The sequence below is a fragment of the Halichoeres trimaculatus genome, unplaced genomic scaffold, assembly GCF_033239565.1.
Source record: "Halichoeres trimaculatus isolate MK-OKI-2021-1 unplaced genomic scaffold, fHalTri1.1 fHalTri1_scaffold_9, whole genome shotgun sequence".
Taxonomy (NCBI): domain Eukaryota; kingdom Metazoa; phylum Chordata; class Actinopteri; order Labriformes; family Labridae; genus Halichoeres; species Halichoeres trimaculatus.
This window is the reverse complement of record NW_027437188.1, coordinates 5,349,039-5,370,757: the sequence shown is the minus strand read 5'-3', so window position 1 is coordinate 5,370,757 and position 21,719 is coordinate 5,349,039. Positions and strand designations below refer to the sequence as shown.

At 40.1% G+C, this 21,719-nt stretch overlaps 1 protein-coding gene across 18 annotated transcripts in view; it reads right to left on the bottom strand.

The window, feature by feature from the left end:
- Window positions 1–1,945: 1,945 nt before the first annotated feature.
- The window catches only part of gramd1bb (GRAM domain containing 1Bb), a 213,068-nt gene continuing 193,294 nt past the window's right edge, over window positions 1,946–21,719 (bottom strand). For 12 of the 18 annotated variants that reach the window (XM_074680451.1, XM_074680442.1, XM_074680444.1 and 9 more), the window contains 15 exons: window positions 20,529–20,613; window positions 18,887–18,990; window positions 18,348–18,443; window positions 17,866–17,946; window positions 17,654–17,769; window positions 15,156–15,318; window positions 13,158–13,350; window positions 12,892–13,038; window positions 12,668–12,786; window positions 12,429–12,571; window positions 10,877–10,980; window positions 10,377–10,677; window positions 8,572–8,679; window positions 8,063–8,183; window positions 1,946–5,955 (listed from right to left, as the gene is read on the bottom strand). In XM_074680451.1, coding sequence (XP_074536552.1) covers window positions 5,866–5,955; window positions 8,063–8,183; window positions 8,572–8,679; window positions 10,377–10,677; window positions 10,877–10,980; window positions 12,429–12,571; window positions 12,668–12,786; window positions 12,892–13,038; window positions 13,158–13,350; window positions 15,156–15,318; window positions 17,654–17,769; window positions 17,866–17,946; window positions 18,348–18,443; window positions 18,887–18,990; window positions 20,529–20,613 — 1,971 coding nt within the window. In that variant the 3' untranslated portion in view covers window positions 1,946–5,865. The remainder of the gene's footprint in view (window positions 5,956–8,062; window positions 8,184–8,571; window positions 8,680–10,376; window positions 10,678–10,876; window positions 10,981–12,428; window positions 12,572–12,667; window positions 12,787–12,891; window positions 13,039–13,157; window positions 13,351–15,155; window positions 15,319–17,653; window positions 17,770–17,865; window positions 17,947–18,347; window positions 18,444–18,886; window positions 18,991–20,528; window positions 20,614–21,719) is intronic. The other 6 variants (XM_074680443.1, XM_074680459.1, XM_074680448.1 and 3 more) reach the window with 1 other exon arrangement.

Genomic DNA, 21,719 nt, shown 5'->3' with positions numbered 1-21,719 from the left:
GAGCCCCGCCCTCTGCGACCAGCCACGACGAGAAAGTGGGAGTCATCACCCCGCACCCCACCCCCCTTTGCAAATCCAATCTCAGCCTTCATTGGACGTGAGTGGCTGATGGGGTGCTGTGCGTAACGTTGTCCCATCCCCCTTGATTCATTACAGTGATGACTCGACCTCACCCATTTTCCCATCTTGGCCCAGGACTAATGGGCTTCTTCAGAGGTAGGTTATTTTGGGTATAGTGAGGTAAAACACAGGCATTTATTATACTGAGACGATTTAAAGCCAATATTCTCCTCAGCAAGAGCCAGAGCATGTAAAAACCCTCACAGATAAATACCAATCAGACTGTATGGGATGCAATGATGGGCTATTAAATCCTACAGAGACCTGACGGTGTGAAATAGTTAATTTAATGGGTCTGTAACCCCATATCACTGAAATATGGACAAGACGGATTAAAATGGCTAATTTCCATATTCTCTATGAAAATTTTGTCTCTGAGGCATCCAGGTTGCTGAAATGTGCTATGGTTGTGATTCAAAAAATCAAAATAAATAAAAATAACATTTTAAATAAATAAATAAAAAAAACACAGTTTAAGTCATCCATTTCACATCCCTGCTCAGCTGCTCTATGTTTTTCACATTCTAAGGATGCTGGAGATTCATGCAAGTTAAAAAAAAAAAAAAAAAAATCTCATACAGAAATATTTCATTTCATTTATGTTTGAGATCGACAGCACTGGTCTCCAGCAGCTTCATCTTAAAACTTACAGTGAAATGTTCTACTTACACTACACTACTTAAATAAACAAATTAATTAATTAATTAATTAAATAAATAAAATAAAATAAGATAAAATAAAATCTTTCCAAGTGTTTTTGCCTTATTTCCATTTTTTTAAGAAAAGAAATATAGATTGATAATAAAATAAATAATGAAAAATATGAGGTCTGAATTGCTTGTTAGAAAAAAAAAAAAAAAAAAAAAAGTTCAAAAAATTACCAGTGGGATTAGAAAAAAATTTCTTGTATTAAGACATTAACTTGACAAGCACATTTTTTCTTACCCCACTGGCAGATATTTTTACCTGTTACAAGCAAACCTCATTTTTGTCTCCGATTGTCTTGAAATAAGAGATTTTTTTGGTTTTGTCAGTTAAATATGGCTCATATCAAGTAAAATAGGACAGTATTCACATAAAACAAGATTAAAACACTTTGTAAGAAGTAAGTTGTTTTTTTTTTTTGCTGTGCAGAACAAAGGAGCTGCAGCCTTCAATAACTGGGTCTGCTGACATTCACATTATGGCACCACGAAGGAAAGTATGCTCTCAAATTTGAAAATGAAAGCTTGATTGCCTAGATTTGGTAGAATAATTTGATCTAAAAATTATGTATTTTCCAAAACAAGAGTATCTGTAGAAAAGATGAAGAAAATGCTACACTGAAAAAAGATTTCTTTTGTGTGTGTGTGTGTGTGTGTGTGTGTGTGTGAGTGCATTCCAGCTGTTGTACTCTGCTGGCCTCAGCTCTAGCTTGTGTCAGCCTGCTGAGTTTATACGGTGGAGTAATTAGTGGGTAATTCACGCAGCTAATTTCAGTGAGACGGCCGGGAGCCAAAGAGTCCTATAGGCAGACAGCTCTGATCCTGCATAAGACACACACTGTATGTCAAACTCCCAAAATAACAATGCTTTTAATATGTAACATAAATATTTTATATTCCTCTGATTTTACTTTATTTTTTTTTATAGTGCAGCAGTAGATAAATATTTCAGCTCAGTGCCTCATGCAATCTGCCTTTGCAGCTCTGCACTGTAAAGTCTCCTGAGGTCAAACTTACTCGCTCGTTAAAGATAGTAACTGTTTCCAGTCAGAAAAAAAACATCACTCACTGGGATTAAGCCACAGGTTGTATAGGATGACAAAAAGAAGAAACAGCAGCAGTGTTTTTATATCATATACTTTTTTATTCATAGTTCCAATCTCTACTTCACATGAACCAGAAAGCCACTTTCATCTTCAGTCTCTATGAGGCAAAGTCATCAGCAAGTCAAAACCTACGCGCAGCGCAGGTTGGATTCCTTTGTCAGTGTGTGTGTGTGCTCACACTGCAGATATACACAACATATACTTACAGTATATTTTATCTCATGTAGAAATGTCACTAAAAGTCTCTCTAGAGATCAAAACATTTCCTAAAAAAAAACAAAACAAAAACAAAACAAAACAAAAAAAACATACAGTAGATTTCTTTTTGAACAGAACTACATCAGTACATATTTTATCAAGACACACCCGAAGAAGAGAATTAGCCATGGGTTTGATCAGTGGTCGTTTTCAGGAAGTGGTGTTTGCATGTGCGAATTAACCAAGGCTGTTTGTTAGTACTGGGTTGTGTGGGTGGCACTTTACGTCTTGCCGGCTCTGTGACAGCAAGGAAAATGCCAATTAATACAGTCAATGAAGCACACAATTCATTAGTTGTCTGTGACAAAGACAGTGGCATCCAGAACTCACGGGTCACCTTGGTTCCACAGCTGTGCAGCAAAAAGCAATCATACAATCATTCGAGTAACGCAGATCATCTGTGTGAGGGCACACGAGAAAGGGAAACAAAGGATAGTCATCTGGGAGAGATTGTAGCTTTGATTTGTCAGATTTTTTTTTAACTAGTGGGGAATAAAATATGAGGTTGAAAGGGAATGGTTGAGATCTGCAAGCCAGATTCTAGGAGGCTAGCATAGGAAGCTAATTTAGACTGAGGAGGATGTGTCTTAAATGTTTTAATCTGACAATGAAAAGCAGTCACAATTGGGGTGTAAAACCATCTCAATCAAACCTAAACCACGTCCCATTCCAAAGAGCATGAGAGTGTTGGTTGAAAAATGTATAATCCAGGATTCTGAAACGGGAAAATCTTCATCTTACACTTTGTATTTGCAACCTCTTTAAAGCATCTCTATTTTCACAGCAATACTGTTCCGTCATAAACACGAAGCAAAACTTTGACATAGTCTTTCTCTTTTCGTGAGAGTGATTTTGAGAAAAACAGAAAAGCTTTCCAACCACTCACATTCATGTCTTAAGGTTTCCATGTGTTAACAATACTCAGTGCCTTCATCCACTGTAATATACGTATAAACACACACAGCAGGGGGTTAAATCTTGAAGCTTTTCAGCTGCTTCCAGTGAGTCAGTCAGTAGCACTCCAAGCAGGCACACAGTAAAGACACAGTTCCCCTTGGAAATCATTCAAAGTTAATCATAAAGTGAGTCTCAGATTGGGCTTTCACAGGTGATCATGGAAGAGATCAACATGTAATCAAGTTGAAAAGAGTAAAGCACAAATATTAAGTCTGGGCTGGTGTAACTTGATTTCAAACCGTGAGGAGTAAAATTCTGGTGTCAGAATGAGTTTTGCAGGTGTGATTGTCAAATAAACAAACCAGAAAAAACAGAAATTAGGAACATTTTCCCTCAGCCCTGCATTCATCCTCGCTGCTCTAACTTCTTCCTTTCACTCTCTACCTGAAGAGGCCTTAAAGTGCTCCGCTTTCTCTTTTTCAACACCAGGAAGTTCGTCTTCTTTTAGAAGCGCTCTCATTGCTGCAGTCTGTCGGCTGACAAACTCTCACGAGATGCTCTTTACCGCACCTTGTTCAGTATATATGTATATATAAATATATAATACATGACATACATGATTAATACTTCATTAAAACAATATGATCATTCGTGATGTACATTTCTACTACTTTCTTTTGGTTCAATTTAGTTGCACTAAAAAAATGATCATGCTTTCATTGCATCCAAGACAGATACTTGAAATGGGGGAAAGGAGGTTATAACATGGGTTAAAGGAAGTGTCTTTAAAGGAATAGTTTGTGAAATTCACTAATTTGGTTTATTGCCGATATTTAGATGAAGGAAATCTGTGTGGCTGCTGGATAAGGAAGCCAAGAGATGTTAGCGTAGCCTGGAAACTGTAGTGGCTGGTGGATTCATACGTTCTGCTCGGACACAGGACCAGCATCAATCTTTTCATCTAAGTTTTTGAAGACAGTGAATATGTGAATTTCTGAACACTTCAAACTATACCTTTAAGTAAAAAGTCATCAAGCCCCTAACATAGTGACATGGACAAAGATTTGCTTACAGAGGGCAGATGAAGGGTTCGTCTCCAAAATGCCGTATATCCAGTTCACTCTTCAATTTCGATCGTCTTTTTCTCTCAACAACCACAGATTTAAGGTACTGAAAATGTGTCAAAAATGACTTCATCTGTGGTTTGAGTGATTTTATAAGATAAGCTGTAACTTTGTTTTAACTGTTGGATATGTCATTTTGGAACAAAACTCTTCACTTGTAAACGGTACCCGGGTGGGGCTAATGCAAGGCGGCATCCAAACGCATTAGCATCAAAAAGGCAGCCTGGCTGCAAGAGCCAGAGAAGAAAATAAAACATAAGAAACACACAAGTGTGGAATGGTAAAAATGTCACACTTTACAGCACACACACTCACACATGCATGCACGCAATCACACACACACTTTCTCTCTCACACACACACTCACACACAGGTGCGTGAATATAATCACGCAAATGCAGAATCATACTTGCACACTGGACATGTCACAGACATATCTGGCATGCATTTTTAGAAGAAAACACTTTGTTAGAAATTCTTCAACTGGTCTAGAGCTCTGATAATTTCATTATGTACATAAATTAACAATAAATATAGGTAATGTTTATATAATTTGAAATATATATATTAAATAATGAAATAATCTTATATATTTCAAATATATTCATAGAATTCTTTCTAATTTGAAACATATTTAAAGAGATATAGTCACAGTTTAGTAATAAAACATGTAAGAACACAGGTCTCCCTATCAGTCAGGCTGCAGTATCCCTTATCGTGGAGTTTATAAGGTGTGATCAGAGTCTGGCCTTTTGGTCCAGGCTAATACATTCTACTTTATTTGGAGGAGGAACAGTGTAATGTAAGGTAGCCATCACTGGCCGGGGCAGCTGATGATGTGGATTGTTCTGGCTTGGGTTTCACCAGTGTCTATATCTGACTCATAAATATACGGACAGAGTGGTCTGACGGGGAACCAGCCCTGACAGAGACCACACAGGCCAAGTTTAAACAAGGCAACAGACTGAAGCTGAGCTCTCAGCTACAACACTTCTCTTCCTTCCTGTGTGAGGGACGATACTGCACTCTGATCACACTGAGGTCTGTTAAAGGGACACTGCAGCCACGACCTCTAGGGGATGATGGGTTTGGAACAGTCTAGAGAGTGTAGAAAGCCGTTAAGACTCAAAAAGACCCCCTCCTCTCAGACCTCTATCTCTCCACGTCTTCGGTTCTTCTTTTTTTTGACACACATAGACTGGAACTGAACCACATTAACACTGACTGAGGGGAGCTAGGTTGTCTAAATGCATGCAGTAGTTTCCCTTCTTTCTCTCTGGTGCTGTCGGGTCGACACAGCTTACAGTAGGATGCACTTGGAAATAAGAGATAAGAGGGAAACGTTCATCCCAAAGGTGCAGAGAAAGAGCACCTCCCCACAAAGCCAGTGATGTTGGGACACCTCAGTTCCTGTGTGTGGTTAGGGGCACTTTCTGTCCAGTATGTCCTCCTCTTGGGGGTTTTCACCTCTGTGCGCTGGGGACGACTGTTCCTCTCTCTGTGCCTTTAGGACCAGCTCACTATTGGTCCCACCTCCCCCTCTGTCCTCTGTCTGTCCTCTGTCTGTCCTCTGTCTTGCTGCTGTCTGCATACTGGTTCACAAACAAAACAGGTCCTATATTGCACAGCATGCCCTCATGGCCTTGGGGTGGTGTGTCAGTGATAGCGACTTCTCTTCTCCTCAGCCTCGGAGCTGTAGTCCCTTAAACCAATGCCTCGCTGGAGGTTCAATAAAGAGTCTTTCATCTGAAGAGATCAAGAAGGAGAAAGTGTGTTAGCTTGTTTTTCAAAGACTTTCACATCACTGTAACCTTAAAACATGTATGATAGGAGTTATAATGAGTCTTTATGGCTAACCCAAATCAATAACTTTTCCACTTTTGCTCATTTGGGCAAGACATTTTCACTCACTGACTTTCTAAAATTTACAAAGAAATGAAACATTTGCAAGCCCAAGTGAGCACATCACACTTAGAATACTGTTTTTCTGATATAATAAACTTTTGAGTAGATTTTGTTTGACCACATTAAAAGTCTTGGCACCCTAAAGGGAAAATTTGACGGTTTTTGTAACAGACTTCATATCATGTGTGACACATTTGCCATAAACTATGCCCAGATTCAAGTACCAAAGCATATCTCATTGGATTTTTACGATGGGATTTGATGATATCTTCAAAATCACTTGTAAAAACATTGTTAAGAAATCAGATTGTATCACATGAAACCATTCCACCAATTACACTCCTGGTTGTATATAGATGTCCTGACATTTAATTTCATTTTGGTCTGATGGGTCAAGATCAGATCCCACTCTGTTGCAATCGGTCACAGATCCATTATCTTATATTTTTCCATGAGAATTATGTCTTTAAGATTTAGTTATGAAGTATATGTTTGTCTACTTAACCGTCTCTTTTAAAAAGGCAAGAACTAAAGGTTTCTGTGCATTTTGGTGCTTTTGTAAATTTTAGTTGTAGGACATAAAAACAATGAGGTTGTGACTCATTTTGTCTGACATCTAACTGCGATGATTAATGTATGTGTTTTAATACCTTTAGCCAATATCTCTGATGGTCCTGTTGCTTTTTTTGAGGGCCATAAAGAGCTATCCGTATTAATTTCAGGCTGTTTTATAATCAGCTACAAACTCCCCACAGGAGCTTTAACCTGACCCCAGGGTGACACTTTATCTTTTTGTTTCTTTTAGAAAGAGTATGCTACTTTGTGATTTATGATGGAGGATTAGAACCACCTTAAAGACAAAAAGATAAAAGGAAAATTTACAAGATAAATCTAATAAATTTATGAAAGTGACGTATTAAATTTACAAAAACAGCTGTGACTGCAGAGAGATGCCTGTACTGTACTGCAGCTCAAGAATCAGGCCGTGATAACTTGTCACTGTGTAACTTTATTCTGAAGTCACATGCTGCACCTCACAACAAATGTACTCAGTGAGATAAGGTGGCTGAGGAGGATCACACAGTGCAAAGTCGCACTTCACAGTGGGGCTTCTAGAGATATAATACAGTGTTGATTTTGTAAAAGCAACGTTCCACTGATGAGTTTTTAATCAGGGAAAGCTGAATCTGTGAATATCTTTCTAACTTTACCCAAGTTCTTAATATAGCCACAGTTTCTTAGCTTATCTTTTCAGGTTCCTTATACTTATGACAGTTTTAACCTGATGTGCCAAAAGATGGCACATCTCCTTATTTGTGAAACCTATACTAAAGTAGACTTTCCAAGATGCTCCATGATCCTCATTTTTGTACAGACTTCTGGAGGCCTGGCTATAAACCAAAATAGCAACTTTATTCTTTAATTTACGACTTTCACTCATAAATTTACAAAATTTATATTCATAAAGTTACAACTTTATCCTAGTCAATTTATGAAATTAATATTTTTTATTATTATTATCATTATTATTTATTATGGATCATAAAAACCACAGAAAGAAAGAATACAATAAATAATAATAATAATAATAATAAAAAAAAACAAAAAAAAAAACTTAGGGGCCAGGACTGTCAGATTCACAGGCTCACAGGGTTGTAATTCAGTAGCTTGATGTACCACATTTGTCACCCAGAGATAAATGCTGGGCTTGAAAAACAGGCAGGCAAGTTGTTCTGTTTTCAAAAAGCCTCATCCATCTAAAACAAACCCTAGTGACAGGTTTCTCAGACAGCTTCAGGGGTGACCGGCTGATGTCACCGGTCTACACCACAGCACAAAGGAAGGTCAGTTCTCCTGGGGCTGTTTACCATTGCACAACGTAACTCGTGCTGCATTCCAAAGACACATCTCAACTGGGTTTTGTGAACGTCTCTCTGTGTCTGAGTACCTGATCAAGTAGCACAACGGAGGACTTGATGATCTCCCTCCACTTCTGCAGCTCGGCATCGTGGTAACGCTGCTGAGCCTCCAGGAGCTGGGCCCACTCCATCTGCGTCTGAGGCAGTTTACTGGGAGAAATGTACACACACACACACATGTCAGCAACATGAGTGTTCAGCAGCTGAAGTATGACTTCCATTTTGAAGGACTGCCAACACACAGTTAGGTAAATTGTTTCAGTAAGCCCAGAGCGATTCAGAGGTAATTTAAGGGGCTCAGTGTTCTCCTGCTATACAGACATTTGGATATAGTTTAGTGGGTGTGTTTCGTGTGTTTGACTATGTATGGATATTTTCTGCGTATTCACAAGCCAAATACCAACCACAGAATGCTTTTCAGGCTTGATTCTACAGAGAAAGAGATGTTTGTGCTCCCAGTCACATTATCAAAACACTTATCGTACACTGAAGTTAAGAAAGGAAAAGAGCGAAAGCATTAAGACTTTTCTGCATGTACCTTTCATGAAGCCGTAAACCTTGCCAGGTTGTTAAAGACTGTGCAGAGTACTCCAGCATCCATAGTTTGTAGAAGAGCATCATGTTGAGAAACACCAGCAAGACCAGACTAAAGGAGGGACAGAGAAAAGAGGTGAGTCATGAGTTGCCTCGTGTGCAATAATTGCTTTATTTGTTCACATTTATTTAGAGCTCTCCTCATCTTTACACAGCAATGAAGTTTAACACTGGGGATACTTTGAAATCTAAGTATCTGGCTATGCTGCCTGGTTAGATTATGTACCTTAGACAGATCCTATGGATGGCAATGGAAGGAGAGGAAAGAGAGGTTACACTCAATAGACCAACAATGAGGAATTAACAAGACACCAACACAATTCAGTGTGTGAATCAGACAAAAACTCCACAGAACAAACAGGAAAAACTGATGAGATCATGAAACACTTTGATCTGAAGAAACTCTAAGTGAGATGAATGTGTGTACTTTAGGGCTGGGAGAAAAAATGCTGCAATGTAGTATCTGGATTTTTTCTAACACAAACAAAATGTTTTTTTTTTTCTTTTCAAATCCAAGTCCTTCATTTAAGTCTTTATTTCCTGGGTTAAAAAAAAAAAAAGCTGAGATGTCAGATACCTTTAAAGGGGACATATTATGCTGATCCCTGATTTAATACTTACAAATTATATAATAAATTTGAAAAAAAGACCTTTCACCCCCTGAATTTTCAAAAAATGAGATATTGTGTTTTTTCGGATATACTAGAACGAGATTTGATGCCTCTGAAAATAGGTCATTGCCAGTTGGCCGCGAGATTTCGACCGTCGTGACGACATGAGGTACCTTTCTGATAAAGCAGCTCCTCCTCTGTCATGTCAGTTAGTCACACAACCGCCATCGAGGGATACACCCACCAAGAGCCGAGTATAAACGTATAAACTATATATGTTACAGTACTGGTTTGACTCACCACACAGAAGTGTCCTGAGATGATCTGTGTCGAGGTGGATTTTCTTCCTCCTGAGCTGCAGGACCGTCCGGGTCTGACTCGGGGTCCAATACAAAAGGACGTATCCTACACTCTGCCATTTTATTAGTGCTATCAATGCCTTACGGTGAAGTTTTGGCAAACAGCAAACTCGCTCGGTCTGCTCCATCTACTATGGCTATTTTGTAAATACTGCCATGCTGCAAAAACCGCCCCCTGGCTCTACTCCCTCTGCCCCTCTGATAGAACTGACCAATCAGAGCACAAAGGGCTGTGATGTTGCGAGGTTACTGGAGGTCATTCTCGAAACGGAGCATTTCAACGAGATCTTCAGAATGGCCTAAAATTAGGATATTGAGAATGCTATTGTGGGGCAATGAAGGAACTAAATGACTTGTACTGAGGGCAGAAATGCTTTACAGGCATCCTAGTCTGGCATAGTGAAAAGGAGAAACAAGCATGATATGTCCCCTTTAATAAATCTTACAAACTGACTCACATGGGATGCTCATTTTTTGGAAAATATGGCTCCAGATATACTGTGTAGACATCATCAACATTCAACTATTTGGTCTGGTGTTCAAAAACGAACTTAACATCTCAAAAATCAGGAATATCAAAGAATGGCAATTTGAACCAAACTGGCACCCCAAAAATCGTAAAGAATCAAATTGAGAGAAAAGCATATTGTCCCAGCCCTAGCGTACTTGTGGTTTAAGTGTCATGTCAGCATGCGTTCACTTTGTTTGATCCTAATAGCCAGATATGCAGGCGTCCCTGTTTGAGTGTATGAGTTTATGTGTTATCGTAAATTTCTTACACGAAGCTGATGATGAGCAGCAGTTTGGAGACACTGTAGAGCGCGAAGCCCCCAGGCAGGGGATGGTGTTCTGGACTCTGGTGTCTTGTTTGCGTGGAGCCTGCCACTTGTTTGATCCTCTGAATCACTTCCTCGTCCGTTGGCGTGGTAACAGGGCTGAGGGCCTCGTCCAGGTGCTGGCTACGCATGTGGGGCAGTGGCCTCTTCTTCCGCCTCACCGTCGAGTTTTTCACCACCTTCGCCTTTGGAGACAACTGGTGGGCATCCATCAGTATGTCCTCCAGTTTGGACAACTTCAGCTCTGGAAGGGAAGAGGATGACAATGACACACACTTTCCAAACTTTATCAAAATCCAGCTGAAGACGTCACTTTTTACATGCTTCAATCTTTGGAAAATATCTCATAACTTAATTCTTAACAAATCCTTAAATTTGGAATACATACTCTAAAACACACAACTTTATGTTTCACAAAAGCAACATTCAAGTTTACACATTACCTAGCACACGGAAGTTCTCTTCCAGCCCGCTCCAGAAGTTTTTCTCTATGAAGCCTTTCACCAGTCCCCACGGCTGTTTCCTGTAGCGCAGCTCAGTTGAAACCCTGAGAGAGAGATGTTCATAGGTTTATAATGAGGTCTTTGAAGGTTTTATGATTTATCAGCAGGGGTAGGGATAATGATAACAAACAAGATTGGATTACTCTCACAAGAGCTTCCTTTGTTCAGATTTTTCCTCTCTGAACCAAGTTCTGACACAGCAGTGAGTGGCACTTCCACGAAGCTCTCTTTAGCTTCCCCTGTCAGCAATTTTCTATTGTTTAAATTCAAGGTTTCATTTTTAAAGATGAGCACAAACTAGGTGATGCTTGACATTAATTTTGGTTGCGCTGACTTAATGTATGTTTCAGCTGTGTCTGCTGTCAGAAAGCTGGAGAGCAGAGTATGTGGGATTAGGATGTGTGGTGATTTTCATCTTCAGATGTGGAAGATGTTTTTGATGGAGCTTTGTTTCAGCTTATCTGTCCCAACAAATGAATCTGAGCACCACCTTATGGCCAGAAGTCTCGTGCACACTGTCACGAAGACATAACTCTTAACAAGGAGTGTGTTTGTTTTGGAAATGAATGGGGGTCGGATCTTTTTAAACCTACTTTTTTTTGGTTTATTTCAGACAACTTTTTACCAGATACAATGAGACAAAGCAAGGTATTCATCAACAGTAATATAGCGCTACAGTTGTTAGCAAACGTTGTCAGTTTGTTCCGTAGTTAAGTGGCTCGCTACATGTAGCACCACTGGCAGCCCCATGCTCTGATGTATCTTTAGGCTAATGTGACAACAAGTAAAATTGGTCTGTTTGTACAACAGTTTAGCAGCCGGCTATATATAGCACTACTAGCATCCCAGTGCCAAGACATGTCTGTAAGTGCATCCTGGTTAGCTAAGTCCTGCCAGCACTCATCTACCAATCAGAGCTAACGTAACCTCACTCTTCATTTTATTGACAGACTCTCAAGTGTGAACAGACCACTGCAGAATAACTGCTGACTGTGGGTTGGAATAAACATTAGCACAAACAGCTTAGCCCCTGTGTTAGCCTTTAGCTTGTACTCTATCACTCTCCAGTTTATCTGTCTTCTGCTCTTCTGTCCTTTTTTTGTCTGACAGTTAGGCTCCAGTGTCTACAATCACTACAAAATTAATCACAGAAATTGTTTTCGGCAACGAAAAACACAGATCTCTCTTCTCACTACTGAACTTCTTCAGCTGGCGTGGTGTAATCACAGAGACTTCGACGTACTGTAAATCAATCTGCTCACCCCAATCAGGAAGCTAAGAAGTGGCTTTTGAAATAACCTATATTGGTGCTGATAATCTCATTTTAAAGTGTGGATTAGGATCGGGCATATAACAAGAAGGGAGACTTTTTCAAGATCACCTAGAAACTCCTCAGAGCCCCTTTAAACAGGCAGTTTTGACAGAAGAAGTTATTTCTTTACTTTTGTTCAACAATAAGAGTGACTGGTATTGATCCTAACTGCTTACTCACCGTAACCGACACTTATTCTTAGCCACCCTGGTGAGCATGTAGCGGTTGAGAGTGTAGAAGTAGTCGTGGTAGGGCACGTCATGTGTAATGACCTCTGCATCAATGATGTAACACTCACTCTCCTGGCTGGCCTTGTACAAAGTCTGGTGAAAGAAAGGAATATATCATTTCAGTAAAATGATCTTAAACTCAGGTAAAAGAAATAAAAACATGTTTCAGTGAATAAGATCAGACTGTACTTGTGTCTCTGTGACTGTGGCTGTTTTTGGGGCCAGAGGGTTGGACAGCGAGATGGTGTAGAGGATCTCTCTCGTCTGGTTTCCTGCATCTTCCTTCTTCCACGGGTGGTACACCACATCTGAACACAAAACATGAGGTATGGAGACATGATTGAAATATTCAGTCAGCAGCTTAGCCAACTACATTTTGTGTGTCCAGCTGTGAAAGCATTATACAAACATACCTGTGAATCGCCTCTGCTCCATGAAGTCACTCATAAACTGTGACTCAGTGAAGAGGATGTCGTAGAGCTTGTCCACACTGACTTTGTAGATCTCGTTGATGTGCTGCCTGCCGTTCAAATCCTCATGGAAGGCTTGTACCTCTCCTGCTTCATCAAGATACGCAGACAAGATAATAAAAATACTTTCTCTTCCTGTGTTTAGTGATAAAAAGCAACATTTTGTCAACGAGAATGTGTAAAGCATAAATTCTGCTCCCTGTAGTTACCCTCATCGTGTGTTTCAGAGGAGTCGCTGAGCTCTGTTGGGAGGTCTTCGTTGTCGTTGAAGTCAAGAGAAGGAGAGGGGACAGGACCACCAGGCCCACTCGTGTCAGTGTTCTTCTCTTCTACGATGATCGGCACGGCAAGCAGCTCGCCATCCGGTAAGCAGTCAGCGTACTCATCTGGTGGGAGGCCTAACTGTGGAGGGACAGAAAATCACATCAGTAACTTGTATTTTTGCTGACTCACGGGGCTTAACGGCTGATTCAATGTGCATGAATGTGTGTTCGCATGTACGGTAGTTAAAACTAGAGGAACTAGTCCATGCTTTGCTTTCCTCCAGGTTGGACTATTGCAACTCTCTCTTATCTGGCTGTTTTAATAAAGGCTCATTCATCCTCCCTTGTCGTACAAAACGCCTTTTTCAAACGATGTTACCGTCACTGCTCTCATACTTCCATGTGTTCACTATGTTGGCATTGCTGTTAACTGATACATCCACTAGGGAGGCCGAGAATCAAAAGTTTATGACAACAACAAACCCAAAACAAGCACGGGGACTGTAGAGGAGTTTTGCTAATGTACCTCTAACATAAAAGACAAAAACAGAGGGAGCGTTACATAAGGTGGTGGTTGGTGAGGCTGTTAAATACATCCCCAAAGTTCCACCATTGCTATTTCTTCTTTCCCAATAGTACTTCTCTGTTTGGTCTATATCTGTAAACTTTATGGAAATGTGAAGAAATATGAACAAAATGAACGCAGAGCATGGACAGAAGGCTTCATTGGTATCTCGATCCATATTTAACGTAGAGCATAAATGGGCCTTAAGTCTACTAAGACTCTTCAACTGGTTCAGAACGCTGCAGCTCAGGTACTGACAAGGACTAGTGGGGGAGAGCACATCTCTCCAGTGGCAACGTCTCTACACCGGAAACCTATAAAATCTAAAACAGATTTTAAAATTCTTCTTCTGACTTACAAAGCGTTTAATGGCATCGGGCCATCTTATCTTAAAGAGCTCATTGTTCTGTATTATCTGTTTAGGTCACTGCGTTCTCAGCATGCAGGCCTGCTCATTGTACCTAGGGTCTCTAAAAGTAGTATGGGAGGTAGTATGAGAAAAACACCCGGATGACGTACTGAATTGCAAAAAATCCACAGTATGCATCGGACCAGTCTGCTTCGCCTACTGTTACCCACAATGCAACGCGCCTGGTTCCATATATCAGAAGTGAAAATGGCAGAGAGCTGAGCAACAACAACCAGAGTAGCAGAGGAATATAAATGTAAGAACCATTTCTTTTTTTATCTTTAAATCCTCATCATCTCCACCACTGAAAGTTAAAATAAAATGCTCTCTCTGGCAATATATTTGCAGATAAGTTACTCGTGGTTTGTTTATTTTGTACATTTTCAATAAAGTTTTTTGGGGCAAAAAAGTCAGCCGTAGCCAACTTCCATTTTGTCATACTACATACTGCTTATGAAAGTAGTATGTGGTAGGCAGTGCCTACTACATACTACTTTCATAAGCAGTATGTAGTAGGCGAATTCGAAAACAGCCTTAGTCTTAGTTCTGCTGCTATAGGTTTAGACTGTTGGGGGGAAACTGGCACAGTCTACCTTCTAGTCTTTATGTCCTATTATAGTCACTGACCATACACCTCTCTGGGAGGCTCTGAGTTTGTCTCTGAGGTTGCTCTTGGTTGGTGCTGTGGACAACCTACTGCCGTGGAGTCAGTTTCACCATAATCATCGCCACAACACTGAACTTTGGACTGTGTCTGTGTCTCTGTGTCTGTCTAACATGAGTCTGGTTCTGTCTGAGGTTTCTGTCCATTAAAGTGAAGTTTTTCCTCTCCATTGTAACTTGTTAAATGCTTCAAAGCTCTGTACTCGTGGTGGGTTAAGATGAGATCAGACTCCTTATCTTGACTTAATGTTGAGTTTCTAATAATAAAGTTTTATTAAGGTTAACAGGTTTAGACCTGTACACTTACTGTGATGGGCGGGTCATGGTTGCCCGGGCTGGGCATGGTGCTGTTTGGGACGACCTTCTTATGTAACAGAGGCGGGCTCCCCTCAGGTTTGGCTTCTGCGCTGCTTTTTGACAAGTTATCATTGTTGATCTCGTTCTCTTCATTTGGAATCTCTTCACTGAACCTGAGGAAAACAGAGAAGAGCCAACATCAAGAAACTGACTCAGCTCCTCTCACTTCATCATCATGCATCAGTTCATAATGCAAAATCCAAACTGAGCAGTGTTTGCAGACTTTTATGGCATTATTCAACTTGGCAGGTTTGAAGGACATTATTTGCATAGAAATGGATAAAATGATAACATGTTAGAACAGTCACATCAGAGTAGGCCTGGCAAGATGAGAGAATAGTTCAAACACTGTTAGTGCTCCTGAGACAGAACAGACTTGAACCTTTGTGTTGTATTGATTTCACCTTGTTGATGTAAATGTGGATGTAAATGAAGGAAAAGGCAAAACAAGGAATGATGTTATTAGTCAATGTAAACAATACCTGCTTTGATGCATTTTTGTGCATCCCTACATTTGCCTCAAAAAAACAAACAAACAAACAAACAAAACAAAGTGTGCACTGGCAGGAAGATAGAGGGGCGTTAGGTGTGTAATCCCTTGGCTACAGAAATGAGTTTTGGGGCGCTAGAAAAATGATAAATGCTTATCACTGAACATTAACTTTACCTAATTAATAAAGAAATCAACTTAAATAAATCTTATGTACAGGGGTAAAAGCCAAACTAGAGAAAACCTGACTACAAATTGTCAACACAACAACAGTAATGTTTTCTATTTTAGGAATAAAACTTGTTCTTATTTAACCTCTTAAGACCTGAGCTTCTGTCTGGTCTGCATTTTTTAATTTACCTTGCTATTTTGGATTAGTAAGACCTAATAACTACAATTACTAAATTTTGTCTTTGTACGAGAGGTTTGATTATTTGTGTTTTAAGTTCTCTATAATGTGTTTGTTAGTGCTGTTATTGTACTTAAATATGTTGTTTTCTTCACTAAAATGGGTGTTATGTTGTGATTACCTCAAAAGATGATGTGGACAGTGTCCCTTAATGTGGCTAATAGGTCAAAGAATAAAACAATGACGTATCATGAGTCTGAGAGGCAGAAATGTAATGTCCACATATGAGGACGCTGTGACTTAAGAGGTGAAAGCTAAAGATCTGGGCTGACAGATATAAGCTTGCCTCTTTTTAACCTGAACTACAGTTAAATGAATTTTGTTCTGATACCGAGTGACAGAAGCAACAGGTGTTTTACATAAAACTTTGAACAAGTTGAATTATAAAAAAAGTCAATAGCGCCAGGGGGTCTGTGATAATGTCCCCAAGAGAAAAATCTAGCTGATCTAACATTAAAATGAAAATTTTTTTGATCATTTTGAGATTAAATTATGATATTAGGACCTGTTTTTATGTTAATGAGGACAGTGGAATAAGAAACCTCCTCTGTTCTTGACCTGAAGCAGCCTGAAGTAGTAACAACAAAGACAGACTCTAAAACAAGTTACTGAAGTATAAACACATCAGACTTTGGGAACAAATAAAAAAAAAAATCTTTAACAGAATTTTAATTGTTTATAAATTTAAAATGCATTTGTGTGTGCCTAATTCTAATGTAATCACAGTTGAAGCTAATTCTGTTTTACTGAACTGTAGCTGATACCCTATGAATTCCCAGGGCATACATGAAAGACGTTTTGACAAATAGTGTATTCATCTTATTTCACATTATAAACCTGAGAAATAACTTGCAAGCAAATTTAAGATTTTCTATAAATTCAACATTGTAAGAAGCATATTTTATCAAGTACAAGTAGACAGTTTTTTTTACATTTGGACATAGCTTATGCAGTATTGTGTCTGACAGCTTTGACCCACTCAATTGTTAAAAGTTAAAAATAAACTAGTGCTAGCTTGTTAAGCTAATATGCCATGCATGAATTGGGTTTTAAACAGTCCAGGTAAAAGCTGTTTCATGTCGCATGATGCTCTGTGGGTAACGTATTGAATCACCTGTTGTCTTGAGTGTGTCTGACTCAGTGACTGTCTGCTCTGTCTGCATGTGATAAAACTTTAACGGTAAAATCTGTCATGTTACTAATTGTTAATCCCTCTTACTGTTTCTTTGGTTAGGTAAATAGGTTGCACACCAGACCCCAAAATAAAAGTTTGGACATGATAGGAAGTGCACGCTGATGCCTGCTACCACAATAAAAGCCTCATAAACAGAGCAGACTTCACAAAGCAGATAAAAGTTCTGAATGTAGCCTCACTGAAACACCACACAGACGCAAAACTAAAATTCAGATAAGTACAGACATTAAAAGCAGCAGCCTGCTCGACCTTTTTTGTCTGACTAAAACTGAGGGAAAATGTAACAACTCTGAAATTGATGGAAATCTATCAAAGCAATAGAGAATTTTAATCCGTGTGTATAAACAGACTTACCCCATGGTGTTGAAGTCATCATCAGGAGGAACATAATCCTCATCATCACTTGTCAGGCCAAGCTCGTTCCCGTAACACTGATGGACAAAGTGCCACAGTTCTTTAGGGCACAGGGGCTGTGAGACAGAAACAACATATCAGAGAGGGAGATCAGAATACCCCATAACAAATAATAAAAAACGAAATGTGTAAGTGTAATCAAACCTCCTCACCTTATCCAGCAGCGCATTCTGCCACAACCTGAACATCATCATGTAGGTCCTGTCCCTGGCTCCAAACGAGGTGAAAAAGTGCTGTGGGGAATATACGGCGTGTCAGTGTCACCACACAGAAGAGATTAGAGGTCCATGTTTTAAAAACACAGTTGCAAAAGTACTTCTCATCTGGGATTATTATAATTTGCAGTGACATATTTTCTCAGTCACGGTGTGGCATTAATTTCTTGCCAACAATCCTCCAGCCACCAATTTGTGACAGGAACATGCCCCCCCTGTTGGCCATAAAGATAAAATCATTAATCTGTTACCGACCAGATGATGAACCTCAAGGCCTCCCTGATGCCTCTTTAGACAGGGATGATTAAACTTAAAACATATTCCCTCTCTAGCTGTAGGTATGACAATATTAGTCACTACTCTGTGCGAATTAAAGCGACAACATAAATCCCCCTCATTACTCCAGCAGCATGCTTTACCTTCTCATTGTCTGTGGAGACCTGGATGGCGTTGGGAATGAGGCGGGCTGTCTTCTCTTTCGTCATTGAGCAGATGTCCTTTAGCCGCACCGTCAGCTGTACGCCCACAAATGAGTGCACAGAGTCAGATATCATACAGGTTAAAGTTGCAGACATGACCAAATCCTAACAGTATAAAACACAAGAGCGCAGAGCTCTTACACTGCAGTGTAATACTGAAATATTATGAAGTGTTTTTGTCTTATTTTGAGAAAAAAAATGTTTTATTATACAAGAAAAAAATGCTTGGAAACTTGCTTGAAACTAGCATAATGTCTTAACACAAGTAACTTTTCTCTTGTTCTATTGGCAGATTATTTTTTACTCGTTACAAGCAACTCAGACCTCATTTTTGTCTTAAAATAACTTTAAACAAGACATTTTCCTGGACTGGTCAGGTGAATGTGGCTCATAGTTAGCATGAATAGGCATTTTCAGATTAAAGTAAGACAAAAACATTTGATAGGATTTCATTTTTTTCCCCATCTGAAAAAGCATACCAATGTTTCCCAGCGGAAGATGTTGCTATAGAAACAGATCCAGTTCTCAGAGAGGTAGAGTCGTCCCTGCAGTAGGATGTCCCGTTGAAGAGCACAGGAGTAGTCTGGAACGAGAATATCACATCGTCAGAAAAAAAAAAAAAAAAAAAAAAAAAACCCAGAACATGCCTGTTTTAATGCATAATGATCAAAAGATCAGACATAAGAACATGAATTAATGGTCCAATATTGTGCAAAAATCACTGTTAGTCTTTTAGTGAAATTTGTGGGTCTTTGGCTTTCCTCTCAGCCCACAAAATGTGATATTTAATGACAAAACCTGTATTTAGTAGTGCTTGTGAATGTAAAATCCTGACCTAAAACGAGCTGTTTGGATTGTGGGGATTTGCTGACATCAGCAATTCCCTTTTTTGACCAATCAGGAGCAAGTCTGACCTGATTGGTCCACCGGAGCAGATACCCCTGCACCCCTTCCCCACCCACTCCCCTCCCTGCTGCTGCTCCAGCAGCCTTCACTGCCATCACTGCTTTGTTTTTGGCTGTAAACAGCCCCATAGTTCCATGCACAAGCTTCCCATCCCGGAGAGAAGACAAGACTAAGTGGCTAGAGTTCATTTATCAAGGAAATATGCCAGCTACACTCAGTAAAACTGTGCATGTGTGTGCTAGTCACTCCACAACCAACTGCTTTTCCAACTTTTGACAGTACAACAGAGGGCTAGCAAATAGACTGGTCCTGAATCCAGGCGCATTACCAACCATCCACCAACAAACCTCGAACCCTGGAAATGTGAGTATTTTAAATGCTGTGTGCTGTGGAGCAGATGTATGAGCTTTTCCTCAGTGTCCCCCCTGTCTCTGTGTTAGCTTCAGGAGGCTAACTTTAGCTGAGTTTAGCCTGTTGTTTTAGCTCGTAATGTTACGGTAAACGAGCTTCGCTGTTTTCTAAACATTGTGTCTTAGTGATGCAGAAGAGCAGGGTGGTATCAGCGGTGGCTCATTTACATATGAAGATCACACCCATTAAATCAGAGCGTTCTGAACAGAGGGGCTATGAGAGCCTGGGAACAATGCTGCTGTGCTTGATTTATTGGCTTTTTGGACCAAAACATGTTACTACCATTTCATGAAGACATCAACGATCCATATCAAACTGCAGAAAAGGAGCATAAAATGGGACCTTTAATCCAACGATCTGATCTGTTTTAAGTACTTCTCTGACACCACGGCCACAAAGAAACCTAACAGCAATGTGGTGTTTTTAACGTCTTGTTTATTAGCAGTACACTCCTCAAAAACAAGTCATAACAAAGTTAAAGTCAGGGCCAAGTTCTACCTCCAAATGCACTCTCCAAGGCATTTCAGACAGAGACAGTATTCATTTCAGCGGTAGGGGAATTATGCAAGAACAAATCAGCTTAACTTGTGACACTTTGTGTTGATGGCAGGGTGCAGTAAGTAGCTGTGACTGCTGGAAAGTACATTTTCAGATAATAAACGCTCTGAAATGAGCAGGGCGAAGTGCCTTCCTCACTGTCCTCAAAGGATCGATCGCATTCTTATGACCAACGACCGAGTTATTAGCTTAGCCGCACCCAGACAGCCCTCGGTTAGCCTCTGTGTATCTGTGCTGCTTACTCACCCACAATGAGTCTCTCTGTGTCGGGGAGCTGCTTGAAGAGTTTCCTAAAGTCCTCATTGCGCTGCTTGTACGTCGGGCTCAGCACCTGCAGAGACAGGCAGATTTAGAAACACTGACACACACACACACACACACACATATATGCAGTAACCAAAACTGGCACTCTTCATGCTCTCTTGCTTGCTCACTCACAAGTGTTGACTCTCTGGAGCAGTGCAAGTCATTTGTTCCCATGAGCATGTGGGTTAACCGTGTTAAAAGCACCCACAGGTCGGATTAGGATGGTTAGTTAACTAAAAAATCAGCATTTCATCTGTGGGTGATTTTGACAGGCGTAAAATATGAACGTGTAGTGGATGGCAAGCAGAAGTATGTGGACTTGGGTACCTTCAAGGCTGCTTATTAATGACAATTAAAGCACAATTCCAGGACAGCCCGCTGCAGATCATTTAATAAACATGCTGCCGCTATTAAGAAACTTCAACACGAGTCACATTCTCAGATTTGTGTAGCAGAGCAACATGTGTCTGACAATGAGGCTTTTGTTCAGTGAGAAGAGGCAAGACCGCTGATGAAACCTCTGAGTGCAAACAAAACCATACATCAGGGTTTGATTCATGTTTTGTTCTGGCTCAGGAGTGGGATCATATTCAGCACAATCACACTTTCCCTCATTTGGCTTCGGCACACTTGATTATTAACAGAAAGAACCCTGTGATGTATAAAACCTCTACGTGAGTGCCAAACTGAGAGCTCTCACTGTCTGTGCCAGATGCTTTCCTTCAACAGGAAAGCTTCAGGAAACAATAGCTGCCAATACAATAACAAGAGGTAGACACTGACACAAAAGGAGATGAAAATAATTTAGGTCAAAGCTGGTGGGAAAGAACAGCTTGTTCGCATCAAAATCATGAAACCTACCCCCTTTGTGGAGGAAAGAGGCTAAGAATACTGACGTGCGATGTGGGAGTAGGTGTTTCAGATTGTGATGGTCAAAACAACGCTGGGATTCAGTGGAAGTGAAGTCCGCTGCTGACACAATCAAGATGTTTGTCTTAAAAAGTGAAATCCATGAATGGAAAGAACCAAACACATCCCTCACTATCACAGCACGGTCCAAACATCAGGTCTCCACAGGCTCTGCGAGGATTCAAGCAGCTATGACTCACAGCCCTACCAGTTGTTTTCTTT